Source organism: Neophocaena asiaeorientalis, unplaced genomic scaffold (assembly GCF_003031525.2).
Source record: "Neophocaena asiaeorientalis asiaeorientalis breed wild unplaced genomic scaffold, Neophocaena_asiaeorientalis_V1.1 scaffold344, whole genome shotgun sequence".
In the NCBI taxonomy this organism is placed as follows: Eukaryota; Metazoa; Chordata; class Mammalia; order Artiodactyla; family Phocoenidae; genus Neophocaena; species Neophocaena asiaeorientalis.
The window spans coordinates 750210-769377 of record NW_020174693.1 but is presented as its reverse complement, the minus strand read 5'-3'; the positions used below and the strand labels follow the sequence as shown (position 1 = coordinate 769377).

Genomic DNA, 19168 nt, shown 5'->3' with positions numbered 1-19168 from the left:
ATGTTTATTTGTTCATCCTCCACTACAATGTATGCTTATGAAGGTGGGATTCTGTCTGTTCTGTTTACTCCTGTTTCCCTCAAACTCAGAAAAGCTCCCGGCAACCCACTAAACAGTAGGCACCCAATAAATACTTGTTGACTAGACATTATTTAAAAGTTAATTAAGGTAATGTCTAAACGGAGAGCTGGAGGAGAAGCAAGAGTTTCCTGGTAAAGGCAGGGGGTGTGGAGCAGCATGTGCAAGGTCCCCGAGGTAAGGAAAGAGGCCGGCTGAGGGCTTGCAGTCAGGTCGCCGAGGGCACCCGGCGGGGAGACAACTGAGGGTGAAGAGGTGAGTGGGCCCAGGTCAGGGTGAGCCTCGAACCAAACTGAGTAGAACGTCAACACCATTTCAGCCCCTGCGTGTACAAGGTTAAACAGGCCCTTTCTGGGTGAAGCTTGAGTTCTGAGCTCTCACGGGCGGCCCAGGGCAGTTCTCCACCAGATTGCTGCCTCTTTCTTTGGTGTTTCCATGTCTCCCCCTGGCCCTGGCCACCTGCTCTGCTCAGGAAACCAGAGCAAGGGAGCTGTCCGAAGAGTGCGGGGGTCTGTGCCCATCGGCCACCTGCAATTTGACTGTATCTCCACAAGGCTGTGGGGAGGACTCTACATGTCTAATCATGGGCTGTTTCTCAAAAATAAACTACTGGGGCCGAGGGAAAGGGAGCACAGACACCTATTGAGGGGGACAGGATCTTGGGGCAGTTAAAGGACAGCAGTATTATTCACTGTATGTTTCATATTTTTCAGTGAAGGCTTCTAGATGAATATTCTGAGCTCTTATGGCACACACCCTTTGTGCTCATCTGGAAGAAATCTATGGGGACCAGACAAAAGTCAGATGGAGGTCCCTGCCACGAACAGATTTATCCAGCCCACAGAGGAATGAATACAGTACTCTAAGAGCTAATCCCCCAAATGTTCTGAAAATTCCTGGACATTTGACTTGCTTTTCTTGTGGGATAAGATAGACAGACAATAAATAAACAGGATAAGCCAGGAGAAGCCTGGGTGGTCCAGGAGAAGCCTCTCTGTGTAGCTGGGCCCTGGATGACAAGCCAGACTCAGCTGTGCAGAAACAAGGGGGAGACAAAGCCAGGTGGAGGGAACAGGGGGCACAGAGGCCTTAGGTGGGAGTGAGCTTTGTTTGTTTCCAGGAAGAAGAAGGCCTGAGTGTCAGAGAGGAGTGTGGTGGGAAATTGGCAGTGGTACCATGATCTGATCTGTGTTTTAAGAAGGTCACCCTGGTTGCCGGGCAGAGGAGGGGAGTTTTTAGGAGATGTATGGGAGTATTTTGGAGATTACTGGTGGTGATGGCTTGGATGGGAAGAGTGACAGAGGAAATGGAGAGGAGTGGACGGGTCTGAGAGATGTTTTAGGGGCTGAACGGATGGAATCTGCTTGTGGGGTGGACACAGGTGAGAGGAAGACAGAAATCAAGGGTGTCTTCTAGATTTATGGCTTGAGCAACATGGTGAATGGTTATGCCATTTACTGAACTGGGAGAGACAGAGAAGCAACTTTGCGGAGAGATCAAGAATTCTGTTCTGGACACACTAAGTTTCAGATGTGTGCTAAGCCTTGAAGGAGAAATGAGGGAGCAACTGAACCTGTAAGTCTGCCGTTCTGGGAGTGCTTCAGGATTGGGAGCCAGTGGGGCCAGGAGGGGCTGAGGTGGGGGGACTGGGGGGTCAGAAGGAAAGTCAGAGGATGCTTGCAGTCACTGGTGATCAGTGATGTGGGGTGAGCGTGGGAGTGAATGGTGAGGTGGGGGAAGAGGTCTGAGAGGTGAGCTGTCGAGGAGCAGAGGGGCCACACGCTGGGAGGATCATCCCCACGGATGTTGAAGTTGCCAAGAATGGAGACAGGAGTAGAGGCCAAAGAGAAGAGCGTGAACAAGAAGCCACATGGTCACAAAGGGTGGTACCTCTGCAAACATTAAAAACCCTACAATTCCCCACGACTCCGGGGACAGGGCTCGGTGGGGAGAAGGAGGAGTCACAGGTGGAAGAATACGTGGGCTGAGCGATGCCTCTGAGGGTGCCTGCTGCCCTGAGTCCCAGAGTTTCTAGGATGCCATACGGCAGCAGAAACCAGACGGGAGGCTTCCAGCTTCTGGGTATTGCTACCACCAGAGGAGGCCGCTTTGAAGTCATGAAAGTCTGTTAGGACAGGATGTGTGCAGAGCGTGTGGGAGGGAAGGGGGGAAATTTCTGGAGGGAGGCAGATGCCGGGGAGGAGGGGCAGTACCTTCTGAACAGTCCTCGCTCTGCAGGAAGCCTGCGCCTAGGCCTCCTTGTCAGGCCCGCGTACAGCCTGCACCTCCAGCCTCCTCTAGCTGGGTACCAGGGATGCCCCTCCCCATGAGCCTCTGCCACCCTCTCTGCTGCCCAGCGGCTTGTGAGGAGGCTTGCCCCCTAGAGGGATGGCAGCCAGGGCCTCAGGGATCCTTTTTCCCAAGATCACCTGGACCTTGAGGAAAGACTCCCCTGGGAGGCCAGCAGCGCCCAGTCCCCTCACAGGCTGCTACAAGGGACAAAAGAAGTGGAATTTTCTTGGGAGCCTCCAAGTTCAGGCAGATGGTCCCCAAGACTTTGCAGGAACTGGGCTGAGAGGAGGACAGACACATGCCAGGATGAGGCCAAGGGAAGGACAAGAAGGGCAGGCCCTGGATTCTCGTCAGCCCCAACGGCACCAAGGATCCCTCCCCTCCAGTTCAAGGTTTTCAGAACATCTGTCTTTTCTACTTACCACCGACTTGCGAATGCTGACTCGGGGCTTGGGGATGGGCTTGGAGGGCTTGTTTTCAAAGCTTTCTGGAAGCGTGGAGGAATGCCCCCCTTTCCTGGCTTGCAGCGCGAGCTGGTAAGCAACTTCAAACGCCTGTCCCAGCGTTAGGATGATCTCGTAGGCTAAATTCTGCAAGAGAAATCATTTATGACAGCATCTTCCAGATCAGAACAGAGTGGCTGAGGAACCCCGAGTGGGTGAACCGGCAAGGACCCTGAACTGCTCCACCTGATGTGGCAGAGAGCCAGGGGAAATTTGACAAACAGGACACCGGGTCCAATTTAGGGTCTGTACGAGCCATCAGTTACTGACGCGATGCACTTGCTTACAGCCACCTAAGGAGCCTGCGCCAGGACCCTGGAGCCCGCTCCATCCGGGGTGGCTGCTTTGCTCCCAGGTCTCGGAAGGGAAGGGGTCCCTCAGCCTGGGAGGAGGATCCCCCACACTCCACAGGAGGTGTTCCTGAGAAGTTGGGGTCTTTTTACTTCCAACATCTGTGATTCAGTGAACATCTCTGAGACACAATCAAAATCTAAATTAGGCAGAGGGGAGAGGCATCAGTCATGCTGGTGTGGCATCTGACACTCACGGCGAGCATGCAAACAGAGCCAATTATCCATCTATTTCTTGAGGCGTTTGTTCTCCCTGTGGGTCCACTCCATATTTTATCATCAAATCAGCAAGAGACAGGAGCTCCTGTCAGGCTCGAATGCCATGCCAAGCAGTGTCTGGGAGAGAAGTTCTTTCCTTCGGACCTTCAGTCACTCCCCTCAGGACGTCTAGCTTCTCGTCTCCAGATTCGTACGTCATTTCTGCCTTCTCTTCTGAGCACAGTCCCACCCTGTCTGCTCTCACTGAGAAAACAGGACATGGTCTGACCCCACTTCTGAAGCAGGGTCTCGACAAGACCCTGAGGTCACAGCACATCAAAGAGCTGGATGCCTGTTGGTCACAGAGAGCTTTCTTACAACCACTGCACCAGCTGAGAGCCGGCGTGGTCTGTCCCAAGTTTCCATGCTCATGAACGCCTCTAGAAAGTCTGTGTGGTTTTTTCCTCAAAACCACAGAAATTGCTTTTGCTGATGTTGCACCCCTGCTCCCTCCGCCCCAGTCAAGCACACAGAACATCTTGATTCCCATGATTCTGGGGAGATCTGCTGAGGACCGTTCTCACTTGACGAAGATGGAGGGAGACGCGGCATGGCTGTCAGGGCTCGTGTGGAAGAGGCCCACGGGTCTCCAGACGGACCAGATTTCAGATCCACGCCGGACTGCTGGGGTTTAGGCCCAAGCCTGAGGGGAAACGCCTCTGAGTGGGAGAACTGGTCTGACAGAGGATGTGTCTTCTCCTCTGAGCTACTTGTTAAGAAGCCGTGGCCCCTCAAGACAGACGTGTGCTTACTGGAGACCCAGCCTTGCACGGCCAGCTGAGCACTTCCCGCAAGGAGCTCGGGCCCCGAGTTTGCCTCCAAGCACGCGTCAGACTAGGAAATCAGTAATGCACCGACAAGTGACGGTGGAGGGCTGGCGGACAGCTCCGGCCGTGGCTGTACCAGGAGGGCTGAACCCTCAGTGCCTACGCCTGGCACTTGCGTCACCACCAGTGTTGCCCATTGCCTGGTGTGCAATGGGTCCCCTGGAAAGGGGGCCTGGGGCTTTGGGCTTTGGCTGTCCCCATGAAGTCCGGACTCTTCTCTTGTCCACAGGTGCTATGGAGATAGTGGCTGTCTGTCTGTCAGGGACACGTAGCAGATATTCATGCTCTGGGTGGGCAACTGGACTAAGGGAAAGATGGCAGATGCAGCAGTTCTGTAACATGTTGCTTTTTGATGCCGGAACAAAGGTGCTTAATAAGTGTGAATTCCTTTATCGTTAACCTAGAAACAAGTTCCTGAAAGTGAGATTTACTTAAAGTTCCAGTGTCTTCAAATGAAAGCTAAAGATGCTCATTTGAGCAGGTGAGATTTTCACAAGATTTTGATGGGAAGGCTGAAGGTTTTTGGAAGCTTCTGGGTTAGAAGCTCTGCCCTCCTTTCATTGTAAAGAAGTTGCTAGTGTTAGGAAATTGCTGAGATAAGACACAGAGACCAGACCAGACGGTGAGGTTTCCTGCCAAGCAGCTTTTCCTTAGTTTGGCTTGCATTCCTTCTCCATGACGTCTTGCTTTTCGTTACATGTCGAATGCTACATTTTAAGAGTTCTTTTGTGATCTGTAAAGAGTTGGAGATGGTTACCTTTCCTGCACTTTCTGCCACCTCGGTGTTGGAGGCTTGAATTCTGGATGCCAGTGACAGCCCACAAGGAGCAGCTGCTTGCTGATGGGGCTCTGCACGTGGAGTCCTGTGCAACCAAAGTACCGGGGCCCTTGGGGGCACAGATCCTCATCAGATGGGACCTGAGGACACACGCTCGAATGGGAACGCGGGTTCATTTCTCCAGCCTCTCCTTAGTAATATCCGCACTACTTGAAATGGGAAGAGAGTTACTGTGAGAGCAGAAGACACTATAGGAAAGGGCCAAAAATGTTACCGTAATCTGATCAGAGAGGCTTAGGTGACAAGCCCTTGCTTCCTCCTTTGAGCCAGGCTTGCTGAGCCCAGAGATGCTGCCTGGCACTGAAGAGCCAGGGATGCTGCTCAGAAAGCCTGAAAGCCAACTTAGTTTCTGCTTACAACATATCATCGTCTTCACAACTGTGGGAGGCCAGGGCCAGAGACTGCCTAGCACACAGTAGGCACACAATCACAATAGAGGCTTGTTTGCTGAGTGAATGAATATCTAAAGGGCAAGCTGGAGTAATAACACTACTAGTTATCACTATAGGTAGTATGGCTACCATTAAGTGAGGACTTCGCAGATATTAGGCATTGTACCAAGCACTAGATTTATCTCCTTTAAGTCTTACCACAATCATCCCTAGTAGGATATCATTATCCTTATTTTATAGATGAGGAAATTGAGGCTCAGAGAGGTTAAGTAATTTATCTGACATCACAGAGCTAGAAAGTTACAGAGCAGTGGTATGAAACAATATTTGTGACTCAAAAGTCTGTGTCCTTAACTCTAATTCAAAAAGATACATGCACCCCAATGTTCAAAGCAGCATGGAAGCAACCTAAATGTCCATCGACAGATGAATGGATAAAGAAGATGTGGGGTGTGTGTGTGTGTGTGTGTGTGTGTGTGTGTGTGTGTGTGTGTGTCTCTAATGGAATATCAGTCATAAAAAAGAATGAAATAATTCCATTTGGAGAAACATGTATGGACCTAGAGATAATCATATTAAGTGAAATAATTCAGAGAAAGACAAATATCATATGATATCACTTACATGTGGAAACTTAAAAAAATGATACAAATGAACTTGTTTATAAAACAGAAATAGACTCACAGATATAGAAAACTTAAGGTTACCAAAATGGGGCTTCCCTGGTGGCAGAGTGGTTGAGAATCCTCTTGCCAGTGCAGGGGACATGGGTTTAAGCCGTGGTCTGGGAAGATACCACATGCTTCAGAGCAACTAAGCCCGTGCGTCACAACTACTGAAGCCCACGCACCTAGAGCCCGTGTTCCGCAACAAGAGAAGCCACCGCAATGAGAAGCCCGTGCACCACAACGAAGAGTCGCCCCCGCTCACCACAACTAGAGAAAGCCCGTGCACAGCAGCAAAGACCCAGCACAGCCAAAAATAAACAAATTAATTAATTTTTAAAAATTACCAAAGGGGAAGGGGGGAGGGATAAATTAGGAGTTTGAGATGAACAGATACACACTACTATAGATAAGACAGAAAAACAAGGTCCTACTGTATAGCACAGGGAACTATATTCAACATCTTGTAATAACCTATAATGGAAAAGAATCTGAAAAAGAACACTATATACGTGTGTGTGTGTATATATATATATATATATAATATATATATATGCTGTTGCCTAGGTTGTTAACTTACTGAGTAGAAGTAAATTTCTTAACTTCGTATCAACTCTGCCAATCCACTGTATCTTACATTAAACATTATACTCGAACCAAATATACATATACACACACACACACACACACATATATATGAAACTGAGTCACTGCTGAAGTCCTGAAGCACTGTACATCAACTGTACTTCAAAAGTCTCTGTTCTTACCGTCCCGTGTGGGTAGCTTGTCTCCAAGGGGGCAGCCATCACCATTCCCCCTGCCTCGTGCCATGGTGTGAGCGGGGGCTGTTGAGAGGGCTAATCTGCTCCTCCACCTCCTTGAATCTGGACTGGTTATACTGACTTTCTTAACTAACAGAATGTGCAGAAGTGACATGCTGGGACTTCTGAGGTTACGTTGTGAGAGGTCTCTCAGCTTTCATGGAACATTCCCTCTGAGGGAAACCAGCCATGTATAAAAAGTCTGACCTCCCTGAGATCACCATGTTGTGAGTATGTCCAAGCTGGCCAGGGGAAGAGGCTGCCTGGAGAGAAACAGCAGTTGCAGCCCCCCCAGCCCAGGCTCCAGATATGAAGCAAAGGAGTGATACTGGACATTCAAGCTCCAGGAGATGCCACACAGAGGACCAAGGCCCCAGACAGATGGCTCCAGTCAAGCCATCCCAGCAACTGCAGTCATCTGAGTTACCTAGTGGAAACCCCAGAGGTTGTGGAGCAGAAGAGCAGAACTGCTGTGCTCTGCCCAGATTCCTGACTCTCAGAATCGTAAACGTGATAAAGTGCATGTTGTTTTACAGCACTAAGTTTTGGGGTGATTTGCTAAGTAAGCAGTAATAGATAACTGGGATACCATGCAGTGCTAAGGAAGGCTGGCTGGACCCTCATTCAGGTGGTGGAAGAGGAACCATCAACCTGTGAACTGGTCACAATTAGCAAACTGAATCCAACAAAACATAAAGATCATACACCATGACCAAGGTGGATTCATCCCAGGATCACGAGGATAGTTCAAGATACACAAATCAATCAATGTGATATACCACATCAACAAAAGAAAAGGTAAAAACCACATGGTCATCTCAATAGATCCAGAAAAAGCATTTGATAAAATTCAACATCCATCTATGATAAAAACTTACAAAAGTGGGTATAGAGGGAACATATCTCAACATAATAAAAGCTATTTATGACAAACCCATGGCCAATATAATACTCAGTGGTGAAAATCTGAAAGCCTTCCTGCTAAAATCTGGAACAAGGATGCCCACTCTCACCACTTCTATTCCACATAGTATTGGAAGTCCTAGCCACAGCAATCAGACAAGAAAAAGAAATAAAACGTATCCAAATTGGTAGGGAAGAGGTAAAACTGTCCTTATATGCAGATGACATGATACTATATATAGAAAACCCTAAAAATTCCACACAAAAACTACTAGAACAGTAGTAGTACAAATTCAGCAAGGCAGCAGGATACAGGATTAACATACAGAAATTGGTTGCATTTCTTTACCCTAACAGTGAGATGTCAGAAAGGGAATGTAAACAGTCCCTTAAAGTTGCATCAAAAAAGACTTAGGGGGCTTCCCTGGTGGCGCAGTGGTTGAGAGTCTGCCTGCCGATGCAGGGCACACAGGTTCGTGCCCTGGTCCGGGAAGATCCCACGTGCCGTGAAGCGGCTGGGCCCGTGAGCCATGGCAGCTGAGCCTGCGCGTCTGGAGCCTGTGCTCCGCAATGGGAAAGGCCACAACAGTGAGAGGCCCACGAACCGCAAAAGAAAAAAAAAAAAGACTTAGGAATAAACCTCACCAAGGAGGTGAAAGACTTATATGCTGAGAACTACAAAACATTAATAAACGAAACTGAAGATGATTCAAAGAAGTGGAAAGACATACCATGCTCTTGGATTGGAAGAATTAATCTTGTTAAAATGGCCATACTGCCCAAAGCAATCTACAGATTTAATGTGATCCTTATCAAATTACCCATGACATTTTTCACAGAAATAGAACAAATAATCCTAAAATTTATATGGAACCATAAAAGACCCAGAATTGCCAAAACAGGAGGCATAACCCTCCCAACTCTTCAGGCAGTACTACAAAGCTACAGTAATCAAAACGGTGTGGTACTGGCATAAAAACAGACATATGGATCAATGAACAGAATAGAGAGCCCAGAAATAAACCCATACACCTACAGTCAATCTTCAAGGAGGCAAGAATATACAATGGGGAAAAGACAGTATCTTCAGCAAGTAGTGCTGGGAAAGTTGGACAACAGCAAGCAAATCAATGAAATTAGAACATACCCTCACATTATACACAAAGACTTAAATATAAGACATGACACCGTAAAGCTCCTAGAAGAGAACACAGGCAAAACATTCTCTGACATAAATTGTACCAATGTTTTCTTAGGTCAGTCTCCCAAGGCAACAGAAATAAAAGCAAAGATAAACATATGGGACCCAATCAAACTTAAAAGGTTTTGCACAGCAAAGGAAACCATAAACAAAACAGAAAGATAACCTACAGACTGGGAGAAAATATTTGCAAATGATGTGACCAATAAGGGCTTAATTTCCAAAATATACAAACTTCTCATACAACTCAATAACAAAAAAACAATTCAATTGAAAAGTGGGCGGAACACCTAAATAGACATTTCTCCAAAGACAACATACAGGTGGCCAATAGGCACGTGAAAAGATTGAACATACCCTCACATTATACACAAAGACTTAAATATAAGACATGACACCGTAAAGCTCCTAGAAGAGAACACAGGCAAAACATTCTCTGACATAAATTGTACCAATGTTTTCTTAGGTCAGTCTCCCAAGGCAACAGAAATAAAAGCAAAGATAAACATATGGGACCCAATCAAACTTAAAAGGTTTTGCACAGCAAAGGAAACCATAAACAAAACAGAAAGATAACCTACAGACTGGGAGAAAATATTTGCAAATGATGTGACCAATAAGGGCTTAATTTCCAAAATATACAAACTTCTCATACAACTCAATAACAAAAAAACAAACAATTCAATTGAAAAGTGGGTGGAACACCTAAATAGACATTTCTCCAAAGACAACATACAGGTGGCCAATAGGCACGTGAAAAGATGCTCAAAATCATTAATTGTTAAAGAAATGCAAATCAAAACTACAATGAGGTACCACCTGACAGAGGTCAGAATGGTCATCATTAAAAAGTCTACAAATAACAATGCTGGAGAGGGTGTGGAGAAAAGGGAACCCTCCTACACTGTTGGTGGGAATGTAAATTGGTACAGCCACTATGGAGAACAGTATGGAGGTCCCTTAAGAAACTAGAAACAGAGCTACCATATGATCCAGCAGTCCCACTCCTGGGCATATATACGGACAAAACTATAATTCAAAAAGATACATGCACCCCAATGTTCACAGCAGCACTATTCACAATAGCCAAGACATGGAAACACCCTAAATGTCCATTGACAGATGAATGGATAAAGAAGATGTGGTACATATATACAATGGAATACTACTCAGCCATAAAAAGGAATGAAATAATGCCATTTGTAGGAACATGGATGAACCTAGAGATCATACTAAGTGAAGTCAGAAAGAGGAAGACAGATACCATATGGTATCACTTAAATGTGGAATCTAAAATATGACACAAATGAACCTATCTATGAAACAGAATCACAGACATAGAGAACAGACTGGTGGTTGCCAAGGGGGAAGGGGTTGGGTGAGGGAATGGGGAGGTCACAGTTAGCAGATATAAACTTTAATATACAGAATGAATAAACAACAAGGTCCTACTGTATATATAGCACAGAGAACTATATTCAATATTTTATGATAGGGACTTCCCTGGTGGTCCAGTGGGTAAGACTCCACACTCTCAATGCAGGGGGCCCGGGTTCGATCCCTGGTCAGGGGATGAGATCCCGCATGCATGCCACAATTAAGGAGCCTGCCTACCGCAACTAAGACCTGGCGCAACCAAATAAATATTAAAGAAAAAAGAAGCCCACATGCTGCAACAAAGGTCCTGCGTGCTGCAACTAAGACCCAGCGCAGCCAAAATAAATAAATAATATTAAAAAAATATCCTATGATAAATCATGAGGGAAAAAAATATAAAAAAAGAATGTGTGTGTGTATATATATATATATATATATGTATTACTGAATCACTTTGTTGTATAGTAGTAGTTAACACGTTGTAAATCAATTATACTTCAATTAAAAAACCCCTAAAAATAGAGTTGCCACATGATATGATCCAGCAACCCCACTCCTGGGCATATATCCAGACAAAACTATAATTTGAAAAGATATATGCACCCCTATGTTCATAGCAGCACTATTCACAATAGCCAAGACATGGAAACAACCTAAATGTCCATTGACAGATGAATGGATAAAGAAGATGTGGTATATATACATCAACACAATGGAATATTACTCAGCCATAAAAAAGAATGTAATAATGCCATTTGCAGCAATATGTATGGACCTAGAGATTATCATACTAAGTGAAGTAAGAAAGAGCAAAATACCATATGTCATTTATATGTGGAATCTGTGAAACAGAAATAGACTCACAGACATAGAGAACAGACTTGTGGTTGCCAAGGGGGAGGGGGTGGGGGAGGGAAGGATTGGGAGTTTGGGTTTAGCAGGTGCAAACTATTACATAGAGAATAGATAAACAAGGTCCTACTGTATAGCACAGGGAACTATATTCAATATCCTGTGATAAACCATAATGAAAAAAATATGAAAAAATATATGTATGTATAACTGAATCACTTTGCTGTACAGCAGAAATTAATACAACATTGTAAATCGACTCTACTTCAATAAAATGATAAACAACAACAGCAACAGTACATAGTCACAGGAGGTCGGAGCCTCCACTCCCAGCCCCGACCTCGGGGAAGGTGGCTGATGCCTGTGACCCATTTTGGTCACAGCATCATGGTAAGCACTAAGGAGTCCCTTCACATGCTAGCCCAAACCACAGAGCTGGAATGTCCTTTCAAGTTGGCATGACCACACTCTCATCTCTGGTTGCTACCTTGCTCGGGCATAAATCCAAACTAATTTAGCTTTATGTTCGCTACCTCTCGTCCCTCAAATGCTGTAACCTGGTTGTCTCTGACCCTGGCTCCTTCTGCCCCTCCTAGCTTGTTGGAAAATACCTGCCTTGGCCTTTCCAGCATGAGTCTCTTTTTGGGACCACACTTATTATGGCAATTGACATTATTTTCTACCTTACACAGACCACCAATGAAAGAAGGAAGCCTGTGTGCATGTGTCCTCAGGGCTGGTGTTGGGGGCAGTTACTGGGAAGAGTATGCTCTGAGCCTCAGTTATTTTATTTATTTATTTATTTTTGCTGTACGCGGGCCTCTCACTGTTGTGGCCTCTCCCGTTGCGGAGCACAGGCTCCGGACGCGCAGGCTCAGCGGCCATGGCTCACAGGCCCAGCCGCTCCGTGGCATGTGGGATCTTCCCGGACTGGGGCACAAACCCGTGTCCCCTGCATTGGCAGGTGGACTCTCAACCACTGCGCCACCAGGGAAGCCCCTCAGTTATTTTTTGTTTGTTTTAAAATGGGGATAGTAACACATGCAGGTGGATTATTGTGAGAATCATTCATAATAAAATTTACCCTAATGTCAATACCAGCCAACATTTATTATTTACTGTTTGCCATGTTGCACATGGACTATCTCATTTAATCCTAACAGAAACCCTGTGGGACTTACCATATTAAACAGCTGTGGGGCCATTATCATCCTTGTTTTGCATGTGAGAGAATTAAGCTCAGGAAGGTTAAATAACTTGTTCATGAGGCCAGAACCTGGCTGAGCTGGGATGTGTGTGAATCCAGGTGTTCTGAGAGGCTGCGCTCTTGATCACTGTACCTTAGAATTATACTTAAGATAAAAAGACTCAACACCACTAATTATTAGAGAAATGCAAATCAAAACTATAATGAGGTATCACCTCATGCCGGTCAGAATGGCCATTATCAAAAAAAATCTAGAAACAAATGCTGGAAAGGGTGTGGTGAAAAGGGAACCCTCCTGCACTGTTGGTGGGAATGTAAATTGATACAACCACTATGGAAAACACTATGGAGATTCCTTACAAAACTAAAAATAGAACTACCATATGACCCAGCAATCCCACTACTGGGCATATACCCTGAGAAAACCATAATTCAAAGAGAGTCGTGTACCACAATGTTCATCACAGCACTATTTACAATAGCCAGGACATGGAAGCAACCTAAGTGTCCATCGACAGATGAATGGATAAAGAAGATGTGGCACATGTATACAATGGAATATCACTCAGCCATAAAGAGAAATGAAATTGAGTTATTTGTAGTGAGGTGGATGAACCTAGAGTCTGTCACACAGAGTGAAGTAAGTCAGAAGGAGAAAAGCAAGTATCGTATGCTAACGCATATATATGCAACCTAAAAAAAAACAAAAAAAGGTACTGATGAACCTAGTTGCAGGGCAGGAATAAAGATGTAGACATAGAGAATGGACTTGAGGACATAGGGTGGGAGGGGGAAGCTGTGGTGAAGTGAGAGTAGCATTGACATATATACACTACCGCATGTAAAATAGTTATCTAGTAGGAAGCAGTAGCATAGTACAGGGAGATCAGCTCGGTGCTCTGTGATGACCTAGAGGGGTGGGATAGGGAGGATGGGAGGGAGGTTCAAGAGGGAGGGGATATGGGGCCATATGGCTGATTCACTTTGGTATACAACAGAAGCTAGCCCAGTATTGTGAAGCAATTATACGCCAATAAAGATCTATTAAAAAATAAATGATAAAAAAAGACTTCGGCAGATCTAAATAGACATTTCTCTAAAGAATACATACAGATGGACAGTAGGCACGTGAAAAGATGCTCAACATCACTAATTATTAGAGAAATGCAAATCAAAACTACTGTGAGGTTACCACCTCAAACTGGTCAGAACTGCTATCATTAAAAGTCTACAAAGAATAAATGCTGCAGAGGGTGTGGGGAAAAGGGAACCCTCCTACACCGTTGGTGAGAATGTAAATTGCTGCAGCCACTATGGAAAACAGTATGGAGGTTCCTTAAAAAACTAAAAACAGAGTTACTATGTGATCCAGCAATCTCACTGCTGGGCATATATCTGGAGAAAACTCTAATTTGAAAAGATACATGCACCCCAATGTTCATAGCAGCATTATTTACAATGGTCAAGACATGGAAGCAACCTAAATGTCCATCGACAGATGAAAGGATAAAGAAAATGTGGTGTTTATATATACAGTGGAATACTACTCAGCCATAAAAAGAATGAAATAATTCCATTTGCAGCAACATGGATGGACCCAGAGCTTATCATACTATGTGAAGTCAGAGAACGACAAATGCCATATGATATCACTTATATGTGGAATATAAAATATGATACAAATGAACTTATTTACAAAACAGAAACAGACTCACAAAGAAAACAAACTTATGGTCACCAAAAGGGGAAGGAGGGGGAGGGATAAATTAGGAATTTGGGATTAACAGATACACACTACTATATATAAAACAGATAAACAACAAGGACCTACTGTATAGCACAGGGAACTATACTGAATATCTTGTAATAAACTATAATGAAAAAAAATGTATAACTGAATCGCTTTGCTGTACACCAGAAACACAACATTGTAAATCAACTATACTTCAATAAAAAAAATAAATAGAAGACTTCTGTAAACTGCTAAAAAAAAAAACTTAAAAACATTAAATACGGAAGCTCCTGGGTGGTGGATGCATCTTGGCTGCAGTGAGGGTCTCATGCCTGGACCAGTCTCCAGGCAGAGGGTGTTATGATTTGACGTGAACCCTGAACCCTTAGCACAGGGATTCTCAGCTGGTGGTCCTGCCCCTCCCATGATGAGGGGTGATGTGAGGGAGGAAAGGCAACACTCCTTCTCCAATGGAGGCTCTTTAGGGTGGAGGCAGGGAATCCCAATTCAATGGGGGCACATTACAATCTCCAAAGCCCTTCCCTTCTCCCCCTGGCATTTTGATCTGTGGATTAAGAATTGCTACATTAGAGGTATTTGCAGGACCATCATATTTTAAGGACAGATTCTAGATGTAATCCAGGGATGCAAACTTGTTTTTCTATGCAAACTAGATTGATCTGTAGGCCAGCCTGTATTTACTGTGAGCTTAAGGCAGTCAGGACTGGCAGTTGAACATCAATCACCACGGTATTTACTGAGCTACTTCCTTGTGTCAGGGGCTGAGTCCCTGGTGCCTGGCTTCTAACACGTGTCCAGGAAGTGCTCCCTGAATGATGTCAGAGAGAGGGGGCTCACGATGAGACAAAGAGGTGTACCCCATTGTTCTCCTGCATCCTAGTCACCGAGGCTGTACCTGGCACACTCATCATTTTGGTGTTAGAATAACTGAAGCATAGGCTTTAGGCAATCTGTCCCCTAGGGAAAACTCTGGGCACCCAGGTAATTAATTTATATTAATTGGCTCATCACTAGGATTTTTCTGTGTTGGAAACTCCTGGTTTGAAAATCTTTTGGGCTCAAGGGTTCAATGGCATATTTGCAAGAATATTCATCGTTGTTTAAAAATTTCCCCCAATAGGGAACTGATTAAGTATACTACATAGATCTACACAGTGAGGTACTAGGCAGCCATTTAAAATGAAAATGGAGGCATTTAAAAAACTAGTTAAAAGACTCAGTAAAAATTATGCATACGTACATAGCTGGTATCTGTCTATGTGCATAGAAAACAGTATATATCAAAACGTTACTAGTGGTTATCACTAAGTGTTAAGATCGTAGACAAATTTTCTCTTCTTTATATGTTTTGAACTTTATTCAAAAGACGAATAATTTTACAATCATAAAAAATAATAAGCTTTTGCATTTTGAGCATTAAAAATAAGAGAAAATCTTCTAGCTCAAAATAATCTTATTCTTTATCCATCACCTGCCTTTTCCTTCTTTGGCAGAGAGGGTTTGGAACTGTTTTCCAGGCAAAATCCAGGCCCTGTTTTCTGGTGTTTCCACGGCTCACCCCCATGTACTAGTGGGGCTGGCCATCCATTTGGTCAGTTTTTGTATTGGATGTCAATTCCAGCATCTGCTCAGCTGAATTTTAGAATACTCAGTTCTTCCTTTAACCTGGAAACCCAATGCCTCTACTCCAAGTCCAGAGCAAAGAGTTGACTCTTCTGTCCAATTTCTATCAAACCCAGTGGAAAATTCTATGTGGACATTAGCTTATGGACATGCAGTCAGTCCAGTCTTATAGCCGTGCTAGGTTTGATCCCTGCACCAAATTGGACCACCTGTCAACTTGAACCACATTCTACTTCCTCTCATACAGATGATAAAGCAGTGGTAGCAGCAACTACCACATGACATTGTTAACTACACCCCAGAGACCAGCTAAGGGCCTGACATGGATTATCTAACCCTCACAACCACCTTGTAGAGGAGGAATTATCATCCCCATTTTATGTGTGAGAAACTCATGATCAGTGAGATTGATTAACTTGGCCAAGTTCACACAGCTAGTCAGGGGCAGAGCCAGGATTCAAACCCAGATCTGACTTTAGATAAGACAGTGTTTTGTGCCACTGGGCTGTCCTGCCTTATTGCTTTCATGAGTCTGTTGGTGTTCTGCCTCCACTTTCACTGGAGGACCCTCTGAGGAACCATCTTGTGTTTTGGAGATTCAGCATATGAATGTTGGTGAAGACACCATCACACAATATCCCCTCCTGGAGACCCAGGACAAAAAGGTCTTTCACCATCGCATCAAAAAAAAACCCAAAACAAAAACCTAGGAATAAACCTACCTAAGGAGGCAAAACACCTGTACTCTGAAAACTATAAGATGCTGATGAAAGAAACTGAAGATGACACAAACAGATTGAGAGATATACCATGTCCTTAGATTGGAAGAATCAATATTGTTAAAATGACCGTACCTCCCAAAGCAATCTACAGATTCAGTGTAATCCCTATCAAATTACCAATGGCATTTTTCACAGAACTGGAAAAAAAATTTAAATTTCTATGGAAACACCAAACACCCCAAATAGCCAATACAAAAAAGAAAGAAAGAAGAACGGAGCTAGAGGAATCAGGCTTCCTGACTTCAGACTGTATGACAAGCTACAGTAATCAAAACAGTATGGTACTGGCACAAAACAGACACATAGGTCAATGGACCAGAATAGAGAGTCCAGAAATAAACCCCCACACTTGTCAATTTATCTACAACAAGAGGCAAGAATATACAATGGAGAAAGGACAGTCTTTTTTTAATAAGTGGTGCTGGGAAAACTGGACAGCTACATATAAAAGAATGAAATTAGAACATTCTCTAATACCATATACACAAATAAACTCAAAATGGGTTAAAGACTTAAATGTAAGACCGGTATACTATAAACTCCTAGATACTATAAAATTCCTAGAGGAAGACATGGGCAGAACACTCTTTGACATAAATCGCAGCAATACTTTTTTGGGGTCCATCTCCTAGAGTAATGGAAACAAAAGCAAAAGTAACAAATGGGACTAACTTAAAAGCTTTTGCACAGCACAGGAAACCATAAACAAAACTAAAAGACAACCTACGGAATGGGAGAAAATATTTGCAAACAGTGTGACCGACAAGGGATTAATTCCAAAATATACAAACAGCTCACACAGCTCAGTATCAAAAAACCACAAACAACCCAATCAAAAAATGGGCAGAAGACCTAAACAGACATTTCTCCAAAGAAGACATACAGATGGCCAACAGGTACATGAAAAGATGTTCAACATCACTAATTATTATAGAAATACAAATCGAAACTACAATGAGGTACCACCTCACACCGGTCCGGATGGCCATCATTAAAAAGTCTACAAATAATAAATGCTGGAGGGGCTTCCCTGGTGGCGCGGTGGTTGAGAGTCCGCCTGCCGATGCAGGGGACGCGGGTTCGTGCCCCGGTCCAGGAGGATCCCACATGCCGCGGAGCATCTGGGCCCGTGAGCCATGGCCGCTGAGCCTGCGCGTCCGGAGCCTGTGCTCCGCTCCACACAAAAAAAAAAAAAAAAAAAAAAAAAAAAAAAAAAAATGCTGGAGAGGGTGTGGAGAAAAAGGAACCCTTTTACACTGTTGGTGGGAATGTAAATTGGTGCAGCCACTATGGAGAACAGTATGGAGGTTCCTTACAAAAACTAAAAATACAGTTATCATATGATCCAGCAATCCCACTCCCGGGCATATATCAGGAAAAGACGAGAACTCTTATTTGAAAAGTTATATGCACCCCAATGTTCATAGCAGCACTATTACAATAGCCAAGACATGGAAGCAACCTAAATGTCCATTGAGAGATGAATGGTTAAAGATGTGGTACATATATACAATGGAATATAACTCAGCCATAAAAATGAATGAAATAATGCCATTTGCAGCAACATGGATGGACCTGGAAATTATCATACTAAGTGCAGTCAGAGAAAGACAAATATCATATGATATCACTTATATGTGGAGTCTAAAAAAATGATACAAATGAACTTATTTACAAAGCAGAAATAGACTCACAGACATAGAAAACAAAATTATGGTTACCAAAGGGGGAAGGAGGGATAAGTTAGTAATTTGGGATTAACAGATACACCCTACTATATATAAAATAGATAAACAACAAGGACCTACTGTATAGCACAGGGAGCCATATTCAATATCTTGTAATAACCTATAATGGAAAAGAATATGAAAAAGCATATATATGTATATATATATAACTGAATCACTTTGCTGTACACCGGAAACTGTAAATCAACTATGCTTCAATTAAAAAAAAAAAGTTCTTTCAGAATCATTCTCATTGAAGTTTTGTCTTCTGAGAGGATGGGGTATCCTCACCCAAGAAATATCAAGCATGTAATGACTGTGTTTTCCTACTTGCCTTGACCTTCAGGAAGCTCAGAGCTAAATCTGTGGCTCAGTTCTCGTAACAATGTAGAATTCTGTGGTTGGCATGTTGATGTTAAAACTTTCCCCTGGGTCTTGATCTTCTTTTTAGTGTGTATTTTCCCTACTTCAGATCCATGTGTATCTATATTTTCAGATTTAACATACCTATTCACGTAGGCTGCCTTAAGTCCTTTATGGAAGGAGGCATAGTATAAATGGCGGTTGTTTGTTCACTTAAACGTTTATTCGACAGCTTATTTTGTTTAACCCATTACTGAAAAGATGGCTGACAAGGTACATCAGACACGAGTCTCACATCATCTGGTTAAAGTGACAAAAAAGGAAGTGTGCTGAGGAGAGAGGGGACACCACAGGGA

General features: G+C 43.9%; 1 protein-coding gene across 16 annotated transcripts in view; it reads right to left on the bottom strand.

The window, feature by feature from the left end:
- The window catches only part of ANKS1B (ankyrin repeat and sterile alpha motif domain containing 1B), a 711904-nt gene that overhangs the window by 1840 nt on the left and 690896 nt on the right, over positions 1-19168 (bottom strand). For all 16 annotated transcript variants that reach the window (XM_024758913.1, XM_024758915.1, XM_024758917.1 and 13 more), the window contains one exon: positions 2793-2960. In XM_024758913.1, the coding sequence (XP_024614681.1) occupies positions 2793-2960 (168 nt within the window). The remainder of the gene's footprint in view (positions 1-2792; positions 2961-19168) is intronic.